Genomic DNA, 20,539 nt, shown 5'->3' on the forward strand with positions numbered 1-20,539 from the left:
GAATGCTCTTTAAACTTAAAAATACCTTTGGATATGTACAGAAGAAGAGACCAAATCCCTTTCAGGAACACTTTCATACAATGTATGCAGCAAACATTAGGTAACAAGACTAGTAGGACTATGACAAAATTTAAAAATATGTATTGGTCAAAGAGAGAGCTCTGGTGGCCCTAGTGGCAAGAAGTTGCACTGCAATGTCTAAGGTATGTGGTTCAAGTACACCAGCTGCTCCATGGGGGAAGGATGGGCACACTCCTCCTGAGTGATTAAATCCCTCTGAAAACCCACTGAAGGGTCAGCTATGGGTTGGTCCCAACTTCACAGTACATAATAACAACAACATTGGTCAAAGATGGACAATTCATCAACAAATAAATCCATGTTATTAAAACACACTGACTATACAAAAACAAGCAAAATACAGATGGCACACAAAAATGAAAGAACAGAAGAAAGCAATGGAAGAAGGGGGGAGAGACTGTGTTTTGTGTCAGAGAGAAAATAAAAAAGGATATTTCATTAGACATGCCTGGAAGGAATTGGGGCACTCAACTGTTATCTGGTAAACTGGCTACAAATAGCAAGAAAGAAAGAAACATCTTTCCTGCTTTCTTTGTATGAAAAGAACATTAAAAAATAAAGAAATAAAAGCTGTTGGGAACGTACAGCAGTATTACAGAAGAGAATTTTTAGAAACGTCCTCCATTTTTATAAGAAAAGACAATACTTTTGGGCAGAATTTTCACTGTTGACAATTAGATTTTTCACACAAGAGAATGACATCTATAAAAGACAATAAAATCTTTCCTCACAAATAAAAGTCCCTAATGACAATTCATTAGCAATCAACATTTCAAAGTGCAAACTATGGTCTCTAAATACCAATCTAGAAGAGCTAAAAAGAACAGCTTGAAGGAATGGTTCTGTCCTTGTAAAGGAACATAAATCTGAAATATTTTGTTATGACTAAAAAGCAAGAAGACTATCAAGAGAAAAGTGAGTTTGTGTCAGAAGGATTCAGGATGATTACTGGCCTAATAAAAACACACTGAGTGGTTAAAAAAAAGATTAACTGAAATAATTTGAAATATATTAAAGGAAAAAATAAACAGCTCTAAAGCTGTCAAATCAATTTCAATTCATTCCATTTTCCAGGGCTACAAATCTTAATGGGAACACACTGTCTCATATTCCCCTTGCAAGGTAACTGGGAGATCCAAACCATCAACCTTTCAGTTCATAGTCTAACATTTAACCTACTGTGCCACCACAGCCCCTTTGAAATATACTTACAAAACCCTCACTGCCATCAAGTTGATTCCACCTCGTAGAAACCTTCCCACCCGGTTTTCTAGGCAGTAAACTGTAGCAGGAAGAGACTGCTCGCATTCCTCCTGCACAGCCTCTGGAGAGTTAGAATCTCTACCAATGTGCAGTCTTTACTTTTTCATGTATCCTTTTTATTTTATTTTATTTTATTATTTTAATGAAAGTTTATGGATACTCTGGATTTCCATTCACTCATTGTTGCACACTTTCCTCCCTGCCCATCTCTCCCCAGCCCACCCCTGTTCACTTTTCTCTTTGAAAAGTAAAAAAAAAATTCCTTCATTGGTATACAATCCCCCCAATCGAGCGCACTCTTCCACTCAACCTTCATTCTGGACTCTTGTAATAACAATATTACCTAATCATATATTCCTCCTAAACAGTTCTCTCCCTCATCTGTTTCAATGCAGTATACATTTTTTATCCCGTCTTAGTTTTCCCCCAACCCTGATGTCAGACCCGCTCGCTTTACAATAGTGGCACTATGCAGTATTTGTCCTTTTATGACTGAGATATTTCACTCAGCATAATGTCCTCTAGGGTCACCCATTTTGTATAATATTTCATGAGTTCCTTGTTTTTCAGTGCGGCGTAGTATTCCATTGTGTGAATATACCAAAGCTTCTCTAGCCATTCGTTTGTTGATGGGCATTTGAGTTGTTTCCAGCTCTTTGCTATTGTGAACAAAGCCACAATAAACATGAGTGTGCATATATATGCTTGGGTGGTGATTATGGTTTCCTTAGGGTATATGCCCAGTAGTCTTTTGGTAGCAACACAAGCACTGCAGACTAGGGAATCAGAGTTCCTTGCTGAAAAATACACACACACACATACATATATACGTGTGTGTGTGTGTGTGTGTGTGTGTGTGTGTAAAAAAGACATTACAATCCATGAGTTATATCAACAGCTACACATACTTCTCTGGACATATATTATTCTTTAATAAAGTACTGAGTTTGATTTTATCTTAAATTCATTCATAAAGACACCCAAAAGAAAAAAGCAAGCAATAAATTCATCAGGAATCACTAGAAATAACCAGGGCACAAATGCTTTACTATGAAACTGGCAACTAAAGGGAAAAAAAGAATTAAGCACCTACCTTGTTTTTCCTAAAGTAACTATTATCAAAGAAACTAGATAAAGTTAGTTGATAAAGAAAAGCCTTTCTTTACCAATGCTTCTATCTAATAAGTAAATGACAACTGATATAATGTTTTTATTTTTGCGACTCCTTAAAAAAAAAGGCACCATGCTGGAAAAGGTGGAGGGCCTAATAGAGAAGCTGACTCTCAACTAGACACCTGACAGTAACTGTCGACAATGGGCTTGGGCACGTCTTAGAAGGTGAAGATGGCACAGAAGAGGGCAAGGGTCTGTTGTTCACAGGGTCACTACGAGTCACAGCCGACTTGATGGTACCTAACAACATCTGTCAACCCAAAAGAACATGATTCAAATCCACGAGTTACAGGACCAGGATGGGCAATCTCTTCCCATGTGCCTCTGAAAACCTGCTGCAGGGTTCAGCTATAAAGTGGACCTCACTTGATGGTATCAAGCGACAAAAAATGAAGCAATTTCTTTAAAAGCAACAATATTCAATGTAAGAAACCATAAAAAAATGGACTGACAGCGAAGTGATCAGGAAGCCACCACCTAAATTTTCTGAATCGCCACAGCAACAAACTTGAGGCATTTTAACATTGTCTTCTTGAGGGTCTGCTACATGTTAAGGGAACAGCATCCCTGGGAAGCTGATCCTGAATGTCAAAGGCTGGCTTCCACTCTTTACAGAAACAGCCTGTCAGTAGGTGCTGCTGCATCCACTCTGGACTCACTGTGACTCTTCCCACAGGAAATACAGTGAACAAGAAAAATTTTACTTGACATCAAAGTGAATCTTGGAGAAATTCCCATAAAATAACGTGCTCTAAGACAAGTCAGTAGCATGGCAGGGACATGCAGGCAACTATTCTGGATTAAAAAACTAAAAGTTTACAAATCACATTCGGCTTTTCCCAATCATTCACAGGATCAACATTATGTGTGTTATAATTAACAATCACTACAGATCAAGTTGGGAGAATAAAAGAAAAGAGAAGAAGAGAGGGGGGAAAAAAAATACCTGCCTCTTCACAGGCGCTACCTGACTGGTGCAAATTATTAGATACTCAACTAATAACGTAAAGATTAGTGGTCCAAGCTCTCCCAGAGGCGTTCTGAAAGACAGGTGTGGTGAAGTGCATCCAAAAAGCCACAGCCTTAAAACCCTAAGGACTGTAATTCAACTCTGCACATGTGAGTTATCATGAGTCAGAATCAACACGGCAGCAATTAGTTCAAACAGGAAATTAAATACACCGTATGCACCTGGTTCAGACACAAAGTCAAACACATTCAAAACGGAAAAGGTCTGACATCTTTCAAATAACTGAACAGAATATAGACCAATTATTGTAATTTTGAGGAATTTTGACTATTTATCAGTACTATGAAAAAAATCTGTAAAAAAATGTTATTTATAGAAATACACGTGGAAGTATACAGGAGTGAAAAAAAGCATAACAGCTCTTGTTGTTATTGTTATGTGCCTGATAATAGCTCTACTTGATTTAAAACACTTCTGGGTGGAAAACGGGAAAAAAACAGGGAGAACAAAACAAGTGTGACAGAATCTTAAATACAGAAAATACAGAAAGACAAAATCCTTCTACTTAGATTTGATTGTATGGAGACTTCTTTAATTATTCAATCTACTATAGTCTGTATTTGACTTTTTCTTACATAAAAAAATAATTTGTAGTTAAGAGAAAAAGGACAAAATAAACTAGGAGCTGGGGAGAGAAGACATACATATAACAAGTTCTTTGAGTTAGGGTGAAATATTATCAGAGAGAAACTGTATACAAAAACTGAATGAAAACCAAGAAAGGGATTAGTAAAACGTTTTAATTTGATTTGTCAATGACATTAACAAATGACAAAAAAGAAAATGTGTTTAAATGAAAATCTGTACAAATTATTTAAAAAAAAAAACAGAAAAAATTATATAAAAGTACTGTCTTCTCTCACTCAACATCAAGTGAGGACTCATAGCTGATCCTCCAGCACACTTTCTGAAGCTGTGAAATTGCACAAAACTGCCCATCTTTCTCCCACAGAGCCACGCTTTGGACCAACAGGGAGCCACCACCTTTGGGGTCAACAGTGCAAGCCCCTCCGATTACACCACCAGAGCTCTCTTCTGTTTCCAAGTTACTTGAAATAATCCTGTAGTTATTTTCAAGTTATTTAAGTAAACTTGAAATACACGAGTCATGTATTTTCTGTTAGAAATGGTATGATAAATAGTAATCAGGTTTGTTAGAAAACATAGAAAGTTTAATCCCTCTAAAAATGGAATGCTATGGATAAGCAAACTTTAAATTTTCTAAAGAAGCACCATTATCCTATAGTAATAGTGAAATAAAACTTAACATTACAACTAAGTCACAAAGAAGTATGATATATAAAGATACATAAAATTGAAAAAATTATTAGCCTAAGGAGTGAAAAGATATTTGAACTAAGTCTCCTAAGAAATGAGAAAACATGAAATTCCACTAATGCAAACGGAATTGTCTGCACTAATTCAGACAACAGAGTTTTATCACCTATCTACTAATCATTTGGGGATAAAATTATATCAAACAGTCATACTCTAAAAACCATTGAGAGAAAGTTTCTAGAAACCCTTGTATATTAAAAAGTCCTCACCATAGAAAATAATTTCTTAAGACAGGGCATATTCTTTTCATTCAAACAAAATACAGTACTAAAATTATCAAGTGATATTTTCAAAGGAACATTTTAAACTAAATTTTAAAGTTTTAAATAAGTATTATAAGACTTGCTTTTGAAAGGTCTTACGGAGAAACTACTCTCTTCCAGAAAAGGGAAAACTAAACACAGCGTTTCAGAAAGAGAGACTATGTGTTTGCTTTGGAAGCACATAGGTTGACACGGAAATTCGTGAAGCGTTCCATAGTTTTCTATATGCATATGATAGTATACACAGTAAACCCTAAAAACTCAACCAAAAAACTGTTAGAGTTAATAGACCAATATAGTAGACTGGCAGGATATAAGATCAATATGCAAAAATCAATAGGATTCCTCTACAGTAACAAAGAGAACTCAGAGAAGGAAATCAAGAAAGCAATACCATTTACAATAGCCAACCACAAATTGAGATATTTGGGAGTGAACCTAACTAGAAATAGAAAAACCTGTACAAAGAAAACTATAGAGCATTTCTGGAAGACACAATAAAAGACCTAAAGAAATGGGAAAATGTGCCCTGTTCATGGACAGGAGACTCAGTATTGTGAAAAAGACAATCTTACAAAAGCAATCTACATGTTCAATGCAATTCCAACCCAGATACCAAATTCCTTTTTCAAGGAGATTGAAAGGGAAATTATCAAATTTATTTGGAGAGCAAGAGATCCTGAATAAGCAAAACACTTCTGAGAAACAAAACTGAGGTTGGAGGCACAGCACTCCCTGACCTCAAAACCTACTACACTGCAGTGGTAACCAAAACAGCACGGCACTGGTACAATGACAGACACACAGACCAATGGAACAGAACTAGAACCCAGAAATAGACCCAGCTATCTATGCTCAACTGATATTAGACAAGGAAATCAAAGCTATCAAATGGGGAAATGATAACCTCTTCAACAAATGGTGCAAGTAAAACTGGACTTCCACCTGCAGAAAGCTGAACAGGATCCACACCTCACACCATATACAAAAAGCAACTCAAGGTGCATCAGAAACCTGGGAATAAAGCCCACAACCATAATGTTCATAAAAGACAAACTGGGATCAAGCTTAGAAGCTCTAGTCCAAGGTATAAAGAGACTGCCAAATACAACCAGAAATGCACAATCTGAAGAGAATAAAATTGAAGCATGGGACTTTCTAAGATTCAAATACATGTGTGCATCAAAAATTTTTTCTAATGTTCAACCACGAACAAATGGATTGAGAAATTATGATCCATTCACATAATGGAATACTATGCAGCACACAGGAGCAATAACTTTGTAAATTATTGCCTAACTTGGGAGGGCCTGGAGAATATTATGATGAGTGAACTAACTCAGTCTCACAAGGATAAATATTGTATAAAACAGTTATTACAGAATGAGTATAAGGATCCAGGAGGGGTGGGAGAGGCTGGAAGAAGAGGGATGTGTGGACGTGCAGGGGAAGGGTGAGAATTAATCACTGGGTTTTGGGGGGATGAGGGAAATTGAAAGAATTTGTTCAAATCTGTATTCGAGTTTTGTAAATAAACTAGTAGGGGAGGGGAAAAAACCCCAAACAAACTTTCCCCAACAGGGTGAAAAGAAAGCCTACAGTCTGGGAACAAACATTTGGTAATACCATCTGAGACAAGAGTCTTATAACAAAAGCTTACAGAATATTCCTGGGCCTCCACAAAAAGAAAGAAAAAAATGACTGATAATTCAATTATAAAATGGGCAAAAGACACGGAAAGTATTTTCACAGAGGAAGATAATCGAATGGCAAACAGACACATGAAGAAATGCTCCAAATCACTGGCAATAAGAGAGACGAAAATCAAAACCACAATGAGGTACCATCTCACTCCAGTAACAGTGGCAAAGTTTAACAGGCAGCAAGTAATAAATGTTAGAGAAAATGTGGTGAGATAGGAACTCTTATACATTGTTGGTGGCCTATACATTGTTGGTGGGATTGTAAAAATGGTACAACCATTCCGGAAAGCAGTTTGGCACTTCCTCAAAAAGCTGAACACAGACATTCCATATGACCCAGCTATTCCACTGCTTGGAATAGACCTTGAGAATATGAGAACTGAGGCACAAACTGAGATTTGTACACCAATGTTCATAGCAGCATTATTTAACATGTTCATAAGAACATGTTAACAGCCCAAATGTCCAACCACAAACAAATGGATTGAGAAATTATGGTACATTCACATAAGGGAATACTATGCAGCATGCAGGAACAATGATTTTGTAAATTACCTAACTGGAGGGACAGGAGAGCATTATGCTGAGTGAACTCACTCCCACAAGGACAAATACTGCATAAAACCATTATTGTAGAATGTGTATAAGGATCCAAGAGAGGTGGGAAAGTTTGGAAGCAGAGTGATGAGGATGTGCAAGGGAAGGGGTATTAATCATGGGCTTGTACAATTTGATGGGGGGGGGCGGTGACGGAAATGGAAAGAATTTGTTCTTGAAAACAATGTATTCAAAGTTTGTAAATAAACTTGTAGAAAATTTAAAAAAAGTGAGACTGTGAGGCAGTTCCTTTAATTCATAGTGCACAAAAGACTTCTGGTGTACTACATAATATTTTACATTATATTCATCAGTGGTCTGCAGCAATTTATTGGGATGTTATAAGAAAATCCACTGGTTTCTTAGAGATACCACAGTGAACTTACTACCATTCAAAATAATCAGTGTATTAAGGGTTGAGTAATTAAAAATTTATATCTAAAAAGTGGTTTTTATAACACCATTTCTTGGCAAAGGTATATACTACTAGAAAACTGCCTTCCAAAATGTAATTTTTTACCCAAATATCTTCTTCATCTACAAATCGGAGACTCTGACAAAACTCACAATATTGCCAAAAATTATGAAGGCAATGACTTAGAGTATGAAAAGTTTATTTGTTTTGAAAGTTTGGAGAAATGGGTTGAGTTGCTCCCCCCTCCCCCAGGGCTAACAAACTATTTCTTCAAAGTACCTTGTGATGGCTGGAAAAAGATTTCTGTTTCCTTTTTCTCCACATCTTCTTTATGTGGTTTATATCCTATAATAAAGTCTTCTTGAAATACATGTAGCAACTGTGTATTTGAGCCACACTAAAAAGATACAAAAATTAGTTTTTACTTTTGAAGTTCTGTATTTCCTATTAGTCACTTCCCCAAGGGGGAAAAAACATTTCCTCTAGAAATTTCTATTCTTTATCAATTAACTAATTAGAAAAGGAAAATAGAAGCAGGAAAAAGTACTACCTTTTTCCTAGGCAAAGAATAATTAACTTTCACAGATGTCACTGGCAATAGCAGAACTGAGAAGACCCAGTGAAAGCAAACTAGCCAGTTTACTTCCCCAATAAAAGCTTAAAACATAATTTTTTTTAAAAAATCCAAACCTAAAACATAAGACCTACACCACTTTGAGCCCAAAAAAGCATCAGGTATCACTACTCAAAAAAAGCTATGAACAGTTTTTGTTCAACAGACTTAGAGCTGACACTCCACTGAGTTTCCAAAGGTTGTATATTGCACAGGAGATTACCTATCCTGTCAGAGCAGTGGTGGATTCGAACTACCTGCCTTTGGGTTGGCAGAACAACTCCCTATTCACTAGGCAACCAGAGCTCTTAAGCTACAGACAACTAGAGAATAAGTCCTCAATAATCAGTAGATTTTCATTATATGAAAACAATGAAGTTGGCTATATTTAATGTCAAACATGAGAATTATTCTAAGAACAAAATACACACACGTATATAAAATACTCTGAGATAAAGCATATTAATATCACAAATTCATAAGCATGTTTTACTTGGTTGGTTATTGCATCAAGTTCAATAATACAGCCAGGGCGGGCAGTAGACTGTTGGCTCACAATATTAAACACCTCTCCAATTAGTTTCTGTAAATAAAATATACACAAGATTAATAAATACCAATTTACAAATCCGTATATCTTAGACAACAAATCCCTTTTTAAACATTCACTACAATGTCATCATTAATACATTTCAATAAATACTGCAACTTTCTATACACATTCTAATTCTCATGTAAAATGTAAATAGGTAGTTAAAGAAATCTAAAGTATGTAAACAGCATATAACTTCAAAGCATCTAGTTCTTTTAATATATTTCTTCATTTTCACTGGCTTTGTAAGAAACAAGCAGATTTGAGCAGACAGTGAATTTCTATGATTTCCACTTTTTACAGTGAAGGAGAACTCGAGATAATTCCATGACCTCTGGAGACAGGAAAATGTATTGCAATGAGGCATGTAACCCTGAGTGCATTAGCTGCCCTTCTGAGTTTGTTTTCTTAGCTGAAAATAGGAATAATATTATCACTATCAAGACTAAAATAAATGTCTTCAGAGACAGCTTTTAGTTATGATTGTGCATTCTTACTTCCTCCTTATCTATGGGAAGATGTAAGACAAAAGAACCAATAAATGTTCAGGGGATCATTCCCTCCCACCACACCCTCATTAATCACTAACTCTGTAATTAAATGTCCCTGATTCCTATCATTGTCTATTGTTCCTTACTCTATAATTCCAAGGGCAAAATACTTACGTATTTATTACATTCCTTCTCAAAATACAAGGTAATCATAGATCTACTTGGTTTTTCCCTAGCAAAAATAAGTTACTCAATAGATTGCCCCACATATTCAGCTCGCATTTTGTTTATTAAATGAAAGTAAGACTCTTCATATGGGTTTTTGTCAGATTCACACACACAAAAAATATCTGTGGCAGTATTTCTTAAATTGAAAGATATAAATAATTAAATCAAAGCAATTTATATGCTCACAAACATTTTCTAATAGAATGGAATAAAAAAGGCAATGTAAAAAATGTTTAATATTAGAAAATATTTCATAAAATTTCGTTTTACTTATGTATGTATACACACATACATAAGTTTAAAACAGTTTTTCTCTGAGGCAACTAAAACTCTAATTAAAAAGTTAAAAATCTAAATAAATCAAGTAGGTTCATGTTTATATACAGAATTAATGATATTAATATGTGGCTTTCCCCCAATTTGATCTACAGAGTCAACATAATTACAATCATAATCCCAGTAGGTTATTTTGTAGATACTGAAAAACTGATTCTGAAGTTTCTATGCAAAGACAAGACCAAGAATAGCCAATGCAGGCAACCTCCAGATTACAAAGGAGATCTGTTTCTATTGTGTCTTTAAGCATTTACAAGTCAGTTGTAACAGTGAATATCCAATTCTTTTTCAGTCTTTTTTGAGTGCCCAAAAAAGCAGAAGCCTATTCATGAAAGCAAAGACTTAGAAGTGATTTAAAAGCTGGACCTGCAGCAAGTGAGAAGTGTGATGAAGAATTTTTTAAAAAGCATTGTTTTCAAGGTGAGGGTAAATTTTTATTACATAAAAACAGGGCTTCAAAGATGGCAGCTACATGGTTTTAAATGTGTGGTTCTCCACGGTCTGGCCAGTAATCCAGTCACACCCACGAAAGGGCTTACTATGCCTCTAATGGGTCTTCCATTACTGGGTTCTGACCTGTCATTCTTCCTATTGTGGTTGCCATAACAAATTACCCAAATCATACAAATTCTGGTCTGTTCTTGTTTGGCCTCATCATCAAAAGGTTAAGAAGAAGCTATCTGTAAGACAGATATGCATAAGCCAGGAAATGCATGCACAATACTGATTGGCTAACACTTGCCAATTTCAAGACTTACTTTAAAACTTATTACGGTAGTCAAAACAGTATGTCACTGACAAAAGAATACACAAATAAATCAAAACCATAATAGAAATCCCAGAAACAACTCATGCAAATGTAGTCAAATGATCTTTGAGGAATAAACACAATGTAATGAAAAAAGGACAGTCATTTCAACAAACAATGCTGTTTCCATGTGGAAATCCATGGGGAAAGTAATAATCCAAAGATTTTATATCATCCACAAAAATTATCTTGAAATAGAATACAGACCTAAATGTCAAATGCAAAACTATACAACTTCCAGAAGATAAGGCTGGAGAAAATCGAGATAATATTGGACTTAGGAATGAGTTTTCAGCTACACCAAAGACAAGATCCACAGAAGAAGAAACTGGACAGTTGGACATCATTAAAATTAAAAACCATGTCATGAAAGATACTGTTAAGAGAATGAAAAAAGCAGCCACAAAAAGCATTTATTAAAACACCTGGCTGATAAAAGATCTGCAACCCAAATAGACAAAGAACCTTAAAAATCAACAGTTACAAAACAAATTCATTTTTAAATGGGCAAACTACCAAAACAGAGACCACACAAAGAAGATACACAGATGGATATAAGCATACGAAAAGATGCTCACCATTATATATTATCAAAGTCAAGTTAGAGTCATTGTCATCGAGTCAGACTGACTCACAGCTGACCCTCCAGCAGGTTTTCCGAGGCTATAAATTGCACTGGCAGAGAATTTCATCTTTAGATGATTAATCTGAACTGCCAGAGAGGTGCCACCTCTGGGTTCGCAGCACAACTCCCTATGGACTTGGCCAGCAGAGCTCCTGGTATATTATTATGGAATTGTAAATTAAAATAGATAACACATCTCTACTAAAATGTCTGAAATCCAAACTATCACACCACCAAATCTAGCATGGTATTCTTAAGAAAATACTTGGAAGAGTATGGGCAGGACTGGCTGGCAAGACAAAGAAAGAGGTATAGCGTGTGAATCATATGCATAAAATTATAGTATGTCTAACATAGAATGAAGAATGTATTGTTATTACCTAACCACCAGGTTCCACCACATCAGCTCTGGTCCATAGTAACCCTGCGTACATTAGAACAAACCCCTGCCTGAGCCTGGGCCATACACATTAGGCAAACTCTGCTTTGAAGAAACTGTTCTTGCCCAGTAGCACTGTGGCTATCTTCTAACCTGGAGGCTCCTCTTCCAGCACTGAATTAGACTATGCTACACTGCTATTCACAGAGCTTTCAAGAGCCCATTATTTCAGAAGTGGCCAGCCAGTTCTGCTTCCTACTCTGCCTCACTCTGGAAGTTCCACCAAACCTTGTCTACCCTGAGAGGTCCTGCTGGCTCTCTGAAATACTGCTGGCACAGGTGGTAGATAAAGGTGTAGACAACATTAAAAACAGAATCATCAGCTTTGATATATTAGTAAAAATTAGTAAATACATACCGAAGACTCTGGGTCTGACAATTCATCTAATAATTTCCTTGCATCTACCACAGCTTGATAAAGTCTCAGATTTTTGCCATCAGAAGCAACAAAGCAAGCACTTGCAGAATTGCAGTATGTGCCTTAAAAAGTAAAATAAAGGCGTTGCATTATAATGTGTAGTTCTCTTTTATAATTGGCTGAAGTCTGAGGCCTAAATATTCATACTTTACTTTTACGTCATGGTCCAGAATCGTAAATAAAATTTGTGTGCAATCATTGTTCTAACAAGAAATAGAACAGAAAATAGACTGAGGGAAGGAACTAAAAGCTCAGTTCTAAAAATTCTAAAAAGAAATTCACTGCTTACATTCTGCAAAACTCATTTTAAAATCCTCTTAATGACAACAAGCTATATACATGTAACAAACTTATAGTTTAAAAGTGTTTATTCATTTCAAAATAAAAACAAATACTTACCAAGACAATAGCTTGGAATAAGAGTTGGAAGCCAAGCCACATTAGAGAAGGCTGAGGTATGTAATGAGTTAATTCGTGCCAATTCTGAAACTCCTCCAGTGTAAGACAAAGGTCCTATTGGGTCTACACGCCACAGAATAAGTTCACTGTAGATAGCATTAGGGTCATGAAATGTACACGTTGCTGCATTCCTAAGAGGTTGCTTTAAGGAACCTTTCATATGTTTAATAGGATCCTTTATTCTACCTAATTTATTCTCTGAATCAGATTCAGGAGTCAACAAAGCATTATGATGAGATGACGTCAGTAACAGTGGTAAAACTGAATGGCATGCCAGATCATTGAGGTGAAATCGATGACCACAGTATCTAAATTTGTGTGATACAGTAAGAACAGTGGTAAACGCAGACTTATCCGCAAAAGTGACAGCCCACTGATTCAAAGAACCATCGATGTGTTTAGAGACCATCATTACTGTGGGAGCTAAAATGTTCATATTTGGACTATGTGATCTGGAGTAGGGCTGTGATCCAGGAGGACTGCCTGGAGCCACCATCTCCTGGTGTAACGGAGCATGGTAAGAATCCTTTGTAGCATTTATGCAGGCATACATCATAATATTTTTACTAAGAGAGCTTGCATCACCAGAGGGAAATGCAACAGGAATCTGAGAAGAAAAAGAAACCTGAAAAGAAAAAAACACCAAAACCCATAATTATATGATGCAGTGCAAACAGACACATATCACTTTCAATCGTTTCACAGGCTAATTCTTTCTAAGTATCTAAAATGCATTATCTACTTGTGGACTTGCACAAGATTCTAGGGGAAAGGTTTACAGTGCCTCTTGTTTGTAAATCAAATGCAGAGCTCTAGATAGAAATCAAGTTGATAAGGATAACAAAGGCAGCCTGATCTAGGTGGTAAAATCAGGGTAAGGGAAAGCCCACCCTGAGGTCCATTTCAGGGTAGTGTCTCATTTTCATCCATAAGGTTGTGAAGTCCCAGAAAAATCGGCGTACATATCCAAATATGCAGTATTACATTTCAAAGCCAAATAAATTTCCTTTTAATCGATCAGGCTTGTAAAATTTATAGCCACTGATCTCCTTTGGTAGCTTATATTCTTAGTTGCTTATAAAAACAACTAACATTTTGACTAATGCTGAAAAACTACTAAATCTACATATGTTAACATCATACATCATAAACACCTATTTTAGTATCTTTTAATTTTCTACTAGTTTATTTACAAAATTTGAATACATTGTTTTCAAGGAGAAATTCTTACTTTTTAAAAAGAAATGCAATAGTTGCTTCATCAGTAATATATACCTGAACTTGTCTAAATATCCCAGGATTATATTCATCCAAATACTTTACGTGCCATACTAGAAAGGTACCATCTACAGGATGTATTGTAAAGAGCATGTCAGGATTCTTATTCCATTCTGTAAGCAGCATTTCAATCTTCCGATCAAGCAGGACTGTAGGCAGTGGCATCAGGATGTGAGGTCGTGAGGAGGTCCTAGGACTTCCCTCTCTCTCTCCATCTTCATGTTCTGATGATCCTGTACCTGCCTCAGATTCTCTATCCAGGGATAACTCTGAACCAGAAAACACACTTATCAGTACATACTTAATATGTAGTAACAATGAACTTTCATCCATGTGTACCATACTATAAAATGGTGCATTATCTTTAAAACCAATAGATCTCTTTTCCAATTTATAATCAAAAGACAAAAGACTCTGTAGCCTGAAATTAATGACTCTATTCCTTCTGTGTCCTTTTTTTCTATTTCTTATTTTCCAATAAATCGAATTTCACTCATACTATCATTATTCTTACCCCAAGCAAAATCAAGAAAATATTAAGTATTAATATAAAAGTAAGAAAACATATAATGTTAGATGATGTTTTCAAGATCTAGCCAAATTCCTGATCCATCATAGATGACCAAGAAAAAGTTGCAGAATGAATGGGAGAGTAAAAAGGAGGGATTCGAACCTAAAGTGGTACCACAAAAAACCTGTTACTTCTAAATCAAGAATAACTCTAACAGCACAGGACACTAACCATGGTCTAGTTTCATATGTAACCCTCTCTCTCTCTCATCCAGTGAACGTTCCTCATCCTCTCTGTCAACATCATCACTCTCATGATCTCCCTGCTTTTCAGAAAGTTTTCGCAACTGCTGCATAAATATTTCAGTGGATGATGTAAAATGAAATTCCTTGTTGTTTAGCCAATGAACTACAAAGCCCCCATTTCCATCATCAACATTAAATGCAGTGCCAACCAAGACATTGGGAATATCTGTGGAAACAAAAAAAAAGGAAAGATTTCATGTTAATGTTTGGTTTCTTTAAAAATATTATAAATATTATAATAACTAACTTACACAGAAAAATGTGCTTAAGCAAGCCCACATTATTGCAACAGCAATTTGTTTTTTAAAAAGTTATCAACAACTGGTAAAAACAAATATTAAGAAATAATTATCTAAGACTTATATAAAATTAAATTACTCCTTTTAAAATCAACCAGAAATGCAATACATGAACCTCTACTGAATCCTATTTGGAGGAGGGAGGTAAAAAAGATAATATGAAAAAGCAATTATAAAAACAGTTTTGAGGTAACTGTAAAATTCTAAATATGGATAATGCATATCATGTAACTTCTACTTAGTTATGAGAAAGATAATGATTATCATTTTTATAACTAAGAATTTCCTTATTCTTAGAAGAAAATTAAAATATACAAGAATGAGAATCAGAGTATCTGCAACTTCAGTTGAAAAGTAAGTTCCTTAATCTCATGTGAATATATACTGGAGGAGAAACTGAAAGTAAAATAACTGGCAAAATATTAAAAAATATTGAATCCAAGTGGAATAGCTAAGAGTGTTCACTGTAGTATCCTTCTAAGTTTTTTTTAAAAATGTTTAAAACTGCTAGCAGTGTGGTGGATAAAGAAAACCCAAAGGCAAGCATCTTGAATTTACCAGTTGCTCATGCGATTCACATCCTCTGAAAACCTGCTGGAGGGTCAGCTATGAGTTAGTCCCAACTTGGCAGCAAAGAACACCACCACAACATAAAAGACTAGGGAAAATAATGTTAAGAAGGCAGACAGCCCACCTGACAAACTTCTAAATCCAGCAAATTTCTCTAATTGTGAAAACTGAAATTGATTTCTTCAAACCCAACAATCCAAATATTAATCTCTGTGCTCCTAATCCATATTATAAATTACTCGTTTACAGAATAAATAGCAAAACTGTCTCCTCCACAAAAGGAAATGAAAAGTCTAAAGATAAAATGCACAGGATAGTCTATTAGTGCTCTATTTAATAAATGTTACGTGTTAGAGAAAGCTCTAAACTGTTCTTTTCTCCAAGGTCCTAGATGACAGCCCTAAATCCTAGCTTTGTTATTAAAATGAAACAGATTCTAAAAAGTGGGATTCATAAACTCAATCCTAAGAAAACATTACACTGTTTATATTCTTGTTTAAAATATTTAAGCTTAATCTACTCATAAACATTCAAACTTTGTGACTATTCACAATGTGACAGCCTTTCTGTCAGAGAATGCTGCTGTTTATTTCATTGCCATGCTTAAGTCAGAGTCTCCTAAAGAGCCTGAGCAGCTGCAGAAACTATACATTGGAGGGTTGAGCTTTGAAATGACAGATGAAAGTCTGAGGAGCCATAATGAGCAATTGGGGATGTTCAAAGACTGTGTGGTAAAGAGAGATCTTAATACCAAGCTCTCTAGAAGCTCTGGGTTTGTCACATACTCAACTGTGGAAGAGGAAGACACAGTCATGAATGCAGGACCCCACAAGGTGGGTGGAAGAGTTGTGAAACCTAAGACGGCTGTCCCAAGAGGAGATTTTCAAAGACCAGGTTCCCACTTAATTGTGAAAAAGATCTTTCTTGGTGGAATTAAAGAAGATGCTAAAGAATATCACTTGTGAAAATTATATCAATAGTAGGGGAAATCTGAAGTGACTGAAATCATTGACTGACTAAGGCAGTGGCAAAAAGAAGGGGCTTTGTTTTTGTAATTTTTGATGAACATGATTCTGTAGATAAAATCATTATTCAGAAATATCATACTGTGAATGGTCACAACTGTGAAGAAAGGAAATCCCTGTCAAAGCAAGAAGAGATGGCCAGTGACTCTTCCAGCCAGAGAGGTCAAAGTGGTTCTGGAAACTTTGGTGGTGGCCATGGAGGTGGTTTTGGTGGGAATGACAACTTTGGTCGAGGAGGAAACTTCAGTGGATGAGGTGGCTTTGGTGGCAGTCGTGGCGGTGGAGGAGATGGAGGCCATGGAGACGGTTATAATGGATTTGGTAATGATGGAAGCAACTTTGAAAGTGGAGAAAGCTACAATGATTTTGACAATTACAACCATCAATCTTCAAATTCTGGACCCATGAAAGGAGGAAACTTTACAGGCAGAAGCTCTGGCCCTTTTGGTGGTGGAGGTCACTATTTTGCGAAATCACAAAACCAAGGAGGCTTTGGTGGTTCAAGCAGTCACAGTTGTGATGGCAGGGGAGATGCTTTAGTAACTTCCAGGAAACAGAACTTAGCAGAAAAGGAGAGTCAGAGAAGGGGCAGGGAAGCTACAGGTTGCAAAAGATTTGTGAACTCAGCCAAGCACAGTGGTGGCAGGGCCTAGCTGCTACAAAAAAGACATGTTTTAGATAATATTCATGTGTATGGGAAAAAACTCAAGGACTGTATGTGTGACTAACTGTATAACAAACAGGTTATTCTAGTTTCTGTTCTGTGGAGAGTGTAAAGCATTCTGAAAACAAGGGTTTTAATGTATCTATTTGTTTTTTGCACTCATTCAATTGACTGCCAAATAGTCTGATCATGACACTGAATAAATGTTTTATATATATATATATAGTTACATATAACAGCTAAAAAACAAACAAAAAAATCAAATGGACTGTTCTAGACTTGAGGAAAAGGTGTGCAGATCAAATCTGCCAGCAGCTCTTTGGAGTAAGATAGGCAATCTCCAAACTACAGCCTCTGAAAACCTGTTGGAGGGTCAGTGATGGGTCTGTTCCAACTTGAAAGCTAGGAGCAAGTAAGGGTGAGTCAGTGATAGAGAAACAACAACCACATGCAAATTTTGATCTTTGGATCTTGAATCCATTTCCTAAAGTCTATATTTGAATATAAACTATTATTTATGATACCATGTACCAATGTCAGGCAGGTTCTTTGCATGTGATAATGGTGTTATTTGGGAAAAATCCCTTTTTGCTTAAAGATACATTCTGGAAAATTTTGCTTTCAAATGATTTGGGGAAAAAATAAGGGCAAAAGGAAGAAAAGGTACAAGCAGAGAGTCTGAAAATGAATGCGAATTTGGCATGTGAATGAAAGTAGTTGTTAATGATACAAAACAAAACTTTCTTGTCCTTTACCTGTGGCAGGGTTGATGCTTGCCGCAATGTGAAAATGACAGAGTGCATTAGCATGGTGAGAAATGTGTCTCCGAACTTCGTGTGTCCCCATCTGGTCAGGCATCAAATCAGTGTGTGTTACAAGAACAGAAGATCTTCTTTGTCCTTTTCTTAAGTTTTTCAAATGGTGTATTGTCTGAAACAAAAGGTAAACAACTGACTCAAATTCTAGAAGGTCTAATAAATGCCAACCAAAGTACTTCTTATTATTAAGGTTTTAAACATTTCCCTCAGACAAATCTAACTACTAAAAAATATATTTTCTTAAATACAGTAGAACAATGCTAGAAATACTGCTGTCAATTTCATCTTGGCTCAGAAATACTTATTACTGTTACCTATAAAATAACTCCTGTTAAAATTAGGAATTCCAAAGTCTATTTTGGTATATTTGTTATTATTGTTGCTTATTTTTTTATTTTTCAAGATACTCCAATAATAAAATGTAATTTATTGATCACAAAAGTAAAGGGAAAATATCATACCAGAAATAAGAATATTCTTTCTTAAAATTCTAGAGAACAGAAATACAAACTAATAAAAAGAAGAAACTTAGGTAAGATAGGAAAAAAACACTGAAGTATTAGCAAATGAAATTTGCTTCAATTGAGATATATTTATACAATAGTACAGACTCTCATTAGCATACCAGATCATCATGTCTATTCTGGACAACAGGACATGATCACTTTGCCACATCATAATTCACCTCGAAGTATTTCCTTTTCTGTAATCAAATCTACCTTTATCCTATACTTACTCATTTTCCATTCTTTCGCTATATTCTCCACATTGAATTCAATAAAGCATAGAGCAGTGCAGGACATTTTGGTAAGCTCTCTGAAACACTAACAGATTCAATTCACCACCAAGCCCTATCATTTCTTTTTCTGGTCCTTCCTTTCAATTTCCACAGCCCTTATCCCTTTACAAGGAGTACTGATGGCACAGTGTGTAACATAGCAGGCTGCTAAATGATATGCTAGCCATCTGAATCCATCGGCTGCTCTGAGGGAAAAAGACAGGCAATCTCCTTCCCTAAATATTTACTGCCTTCGAAACCAGATGGAGGGTCACGGTGAGTCTGAACCAATTTGACAGCAGTGGGTTTGATCTGGTATCTCCTCCCAGAAGCCACGGCAGCGGAGCAGCTGGCAGATGCAAACCATTTGCCTTTGGGTGGCCAATATACTACAGTTTGGATTGATAAAATTACTTTATGAGAAAAAGATACATCTTCTCCCATGCAATTTACAGCCTCTGAAAAGCCAAGGGAGGTTCAGCTATGAGTAGGTTTTGAATCATCAGCATGTAACAATAATCTAGTTCTAAGGAGCTCTGGTCCCATAATGCATTATGTGTTAGACACAAAAGGTCTACAGATGCTATGAGAGAGGAAAAAGGAAGCAATCTCCTCCCACAGAGATTTGCAGCCTCATGAATTGAAGCAGCACTGTCATGAGCCAAACAGACTCAAAGACAGTGCTTTTGATTTTTTGTTTTAATTTAACTTTAGAATAAGCACATATTCCTTGTAGGGAAAAAACAGTTCCAAGAAAAACTATGAAAATTAGTAGTCTAATATTGCTGTTATTCCCAAATCAAAATAGGAAATAAAATGCTGCCTGTAAATAATCCAATTTCTTAGACTGAAAGTACTACTATGCTACATAGAGAAACGGGTAATAATATTTCACTTTCATGACATTTTTAATAAACTATGGAAAAGGTAATTATGTAGGTTCTTGTATCTAATGTCTTAGTAATATCTTATTCTTAAGGATCAAAATACTGAAACCTCCCACTGCCATCAGATCGATTAAACTCATGATGTCCTACAGAACAAAGCAAAATTGTCCATAGGGTTTCCAATGCTTTCAATCTTTATGGAAAGAGACTGCCACATCCTCTCCCACAGATCAGCTGACAGACTTATAATGCTGTCAAATTCTTTAGCCACTATGCCTCCAGGGGACCTTTCAGGGTTCTGTAACAGCTTGCCTCCGGAAACCCTAAGAACCTGGAGAGAGGATGACAGACACCCAAGTGTTGAGGATTCTCCTTCATAGGGTCACTATGAGTCATCTGCGACTCGACGGCACTTAACAACAACATGCCTCCAGGGATCCTAGAATCAAAATCTTTCTTTTTATCAGAACACTAAAGTAAATTTTAATCTTCAAGAATCAGAAGTGAAAAAATTTCATTACAATGATTCTAA

The 20,539-nt window shown here is 36.0% G+C and overlaps 1 protein-coding gene across 4 annotated transcripts in view; it reads right to left on the minus strand.

The window, feature by feature from the left end:
* Positions 1–20,539, minus strand: part of DMXL2 (Dmx-like 2) — a 179,006-nt gene that overhangs the window by 70,926 nt on the left and 87,541 nt on the right. For all 4 annotated transcript variants that reach the window (XM_006895319.1, XM_006895318.1, XM_006895317.1 and 1 more), the window contains exons 9-15: positions 18,280–18,454; positions 14,893–15,132; positions 14,148–14,419; positions 12,813–13,497; positions 12,354–12,475; positions 8,970–9,059; positions 8,143–8,260 (exon numbers count right to left, since the gene is read on the minus strand). In XM_006895319.1, the coding sequence (XP_006895381.1) occupies positions 8,143–8,260; positions 8,970–9,059; positions 12,354–12,475; positions 12,813–13,497; positions 14,148–14,419; positions 14,893–15,132; positions 18,280–18,454 (1,702 nt within the window). The remainder of the gene's footprint in view (positions 1–8,142; positions 8,261–8,969; positions 9,060–12,353; positions 12,476–12,812; positions 13,498–14,147; positions 14,420–14,892; positions 15,133–18,279; positions 18,455–20,539) is intronic.

Source organism: Elephantulus edwardii, unplaced genomic scaffold (genome assembly GCF_000299155.1).
Source record: "Elephantulus edwardii isolate Elephantulus edwardi_28Jun2011 unplaced genomic scaffold, EleEdw1.0 scaffold00164, whole genome shotgun sequence".
NCBI classification, from domain to species: domain Eukaryota; kingdom Metazoa; phylum Chordata; class Mammalia; order Macroscelidea; family Macroscelididae; genus Elephantulus; species Elephantulus edwardii.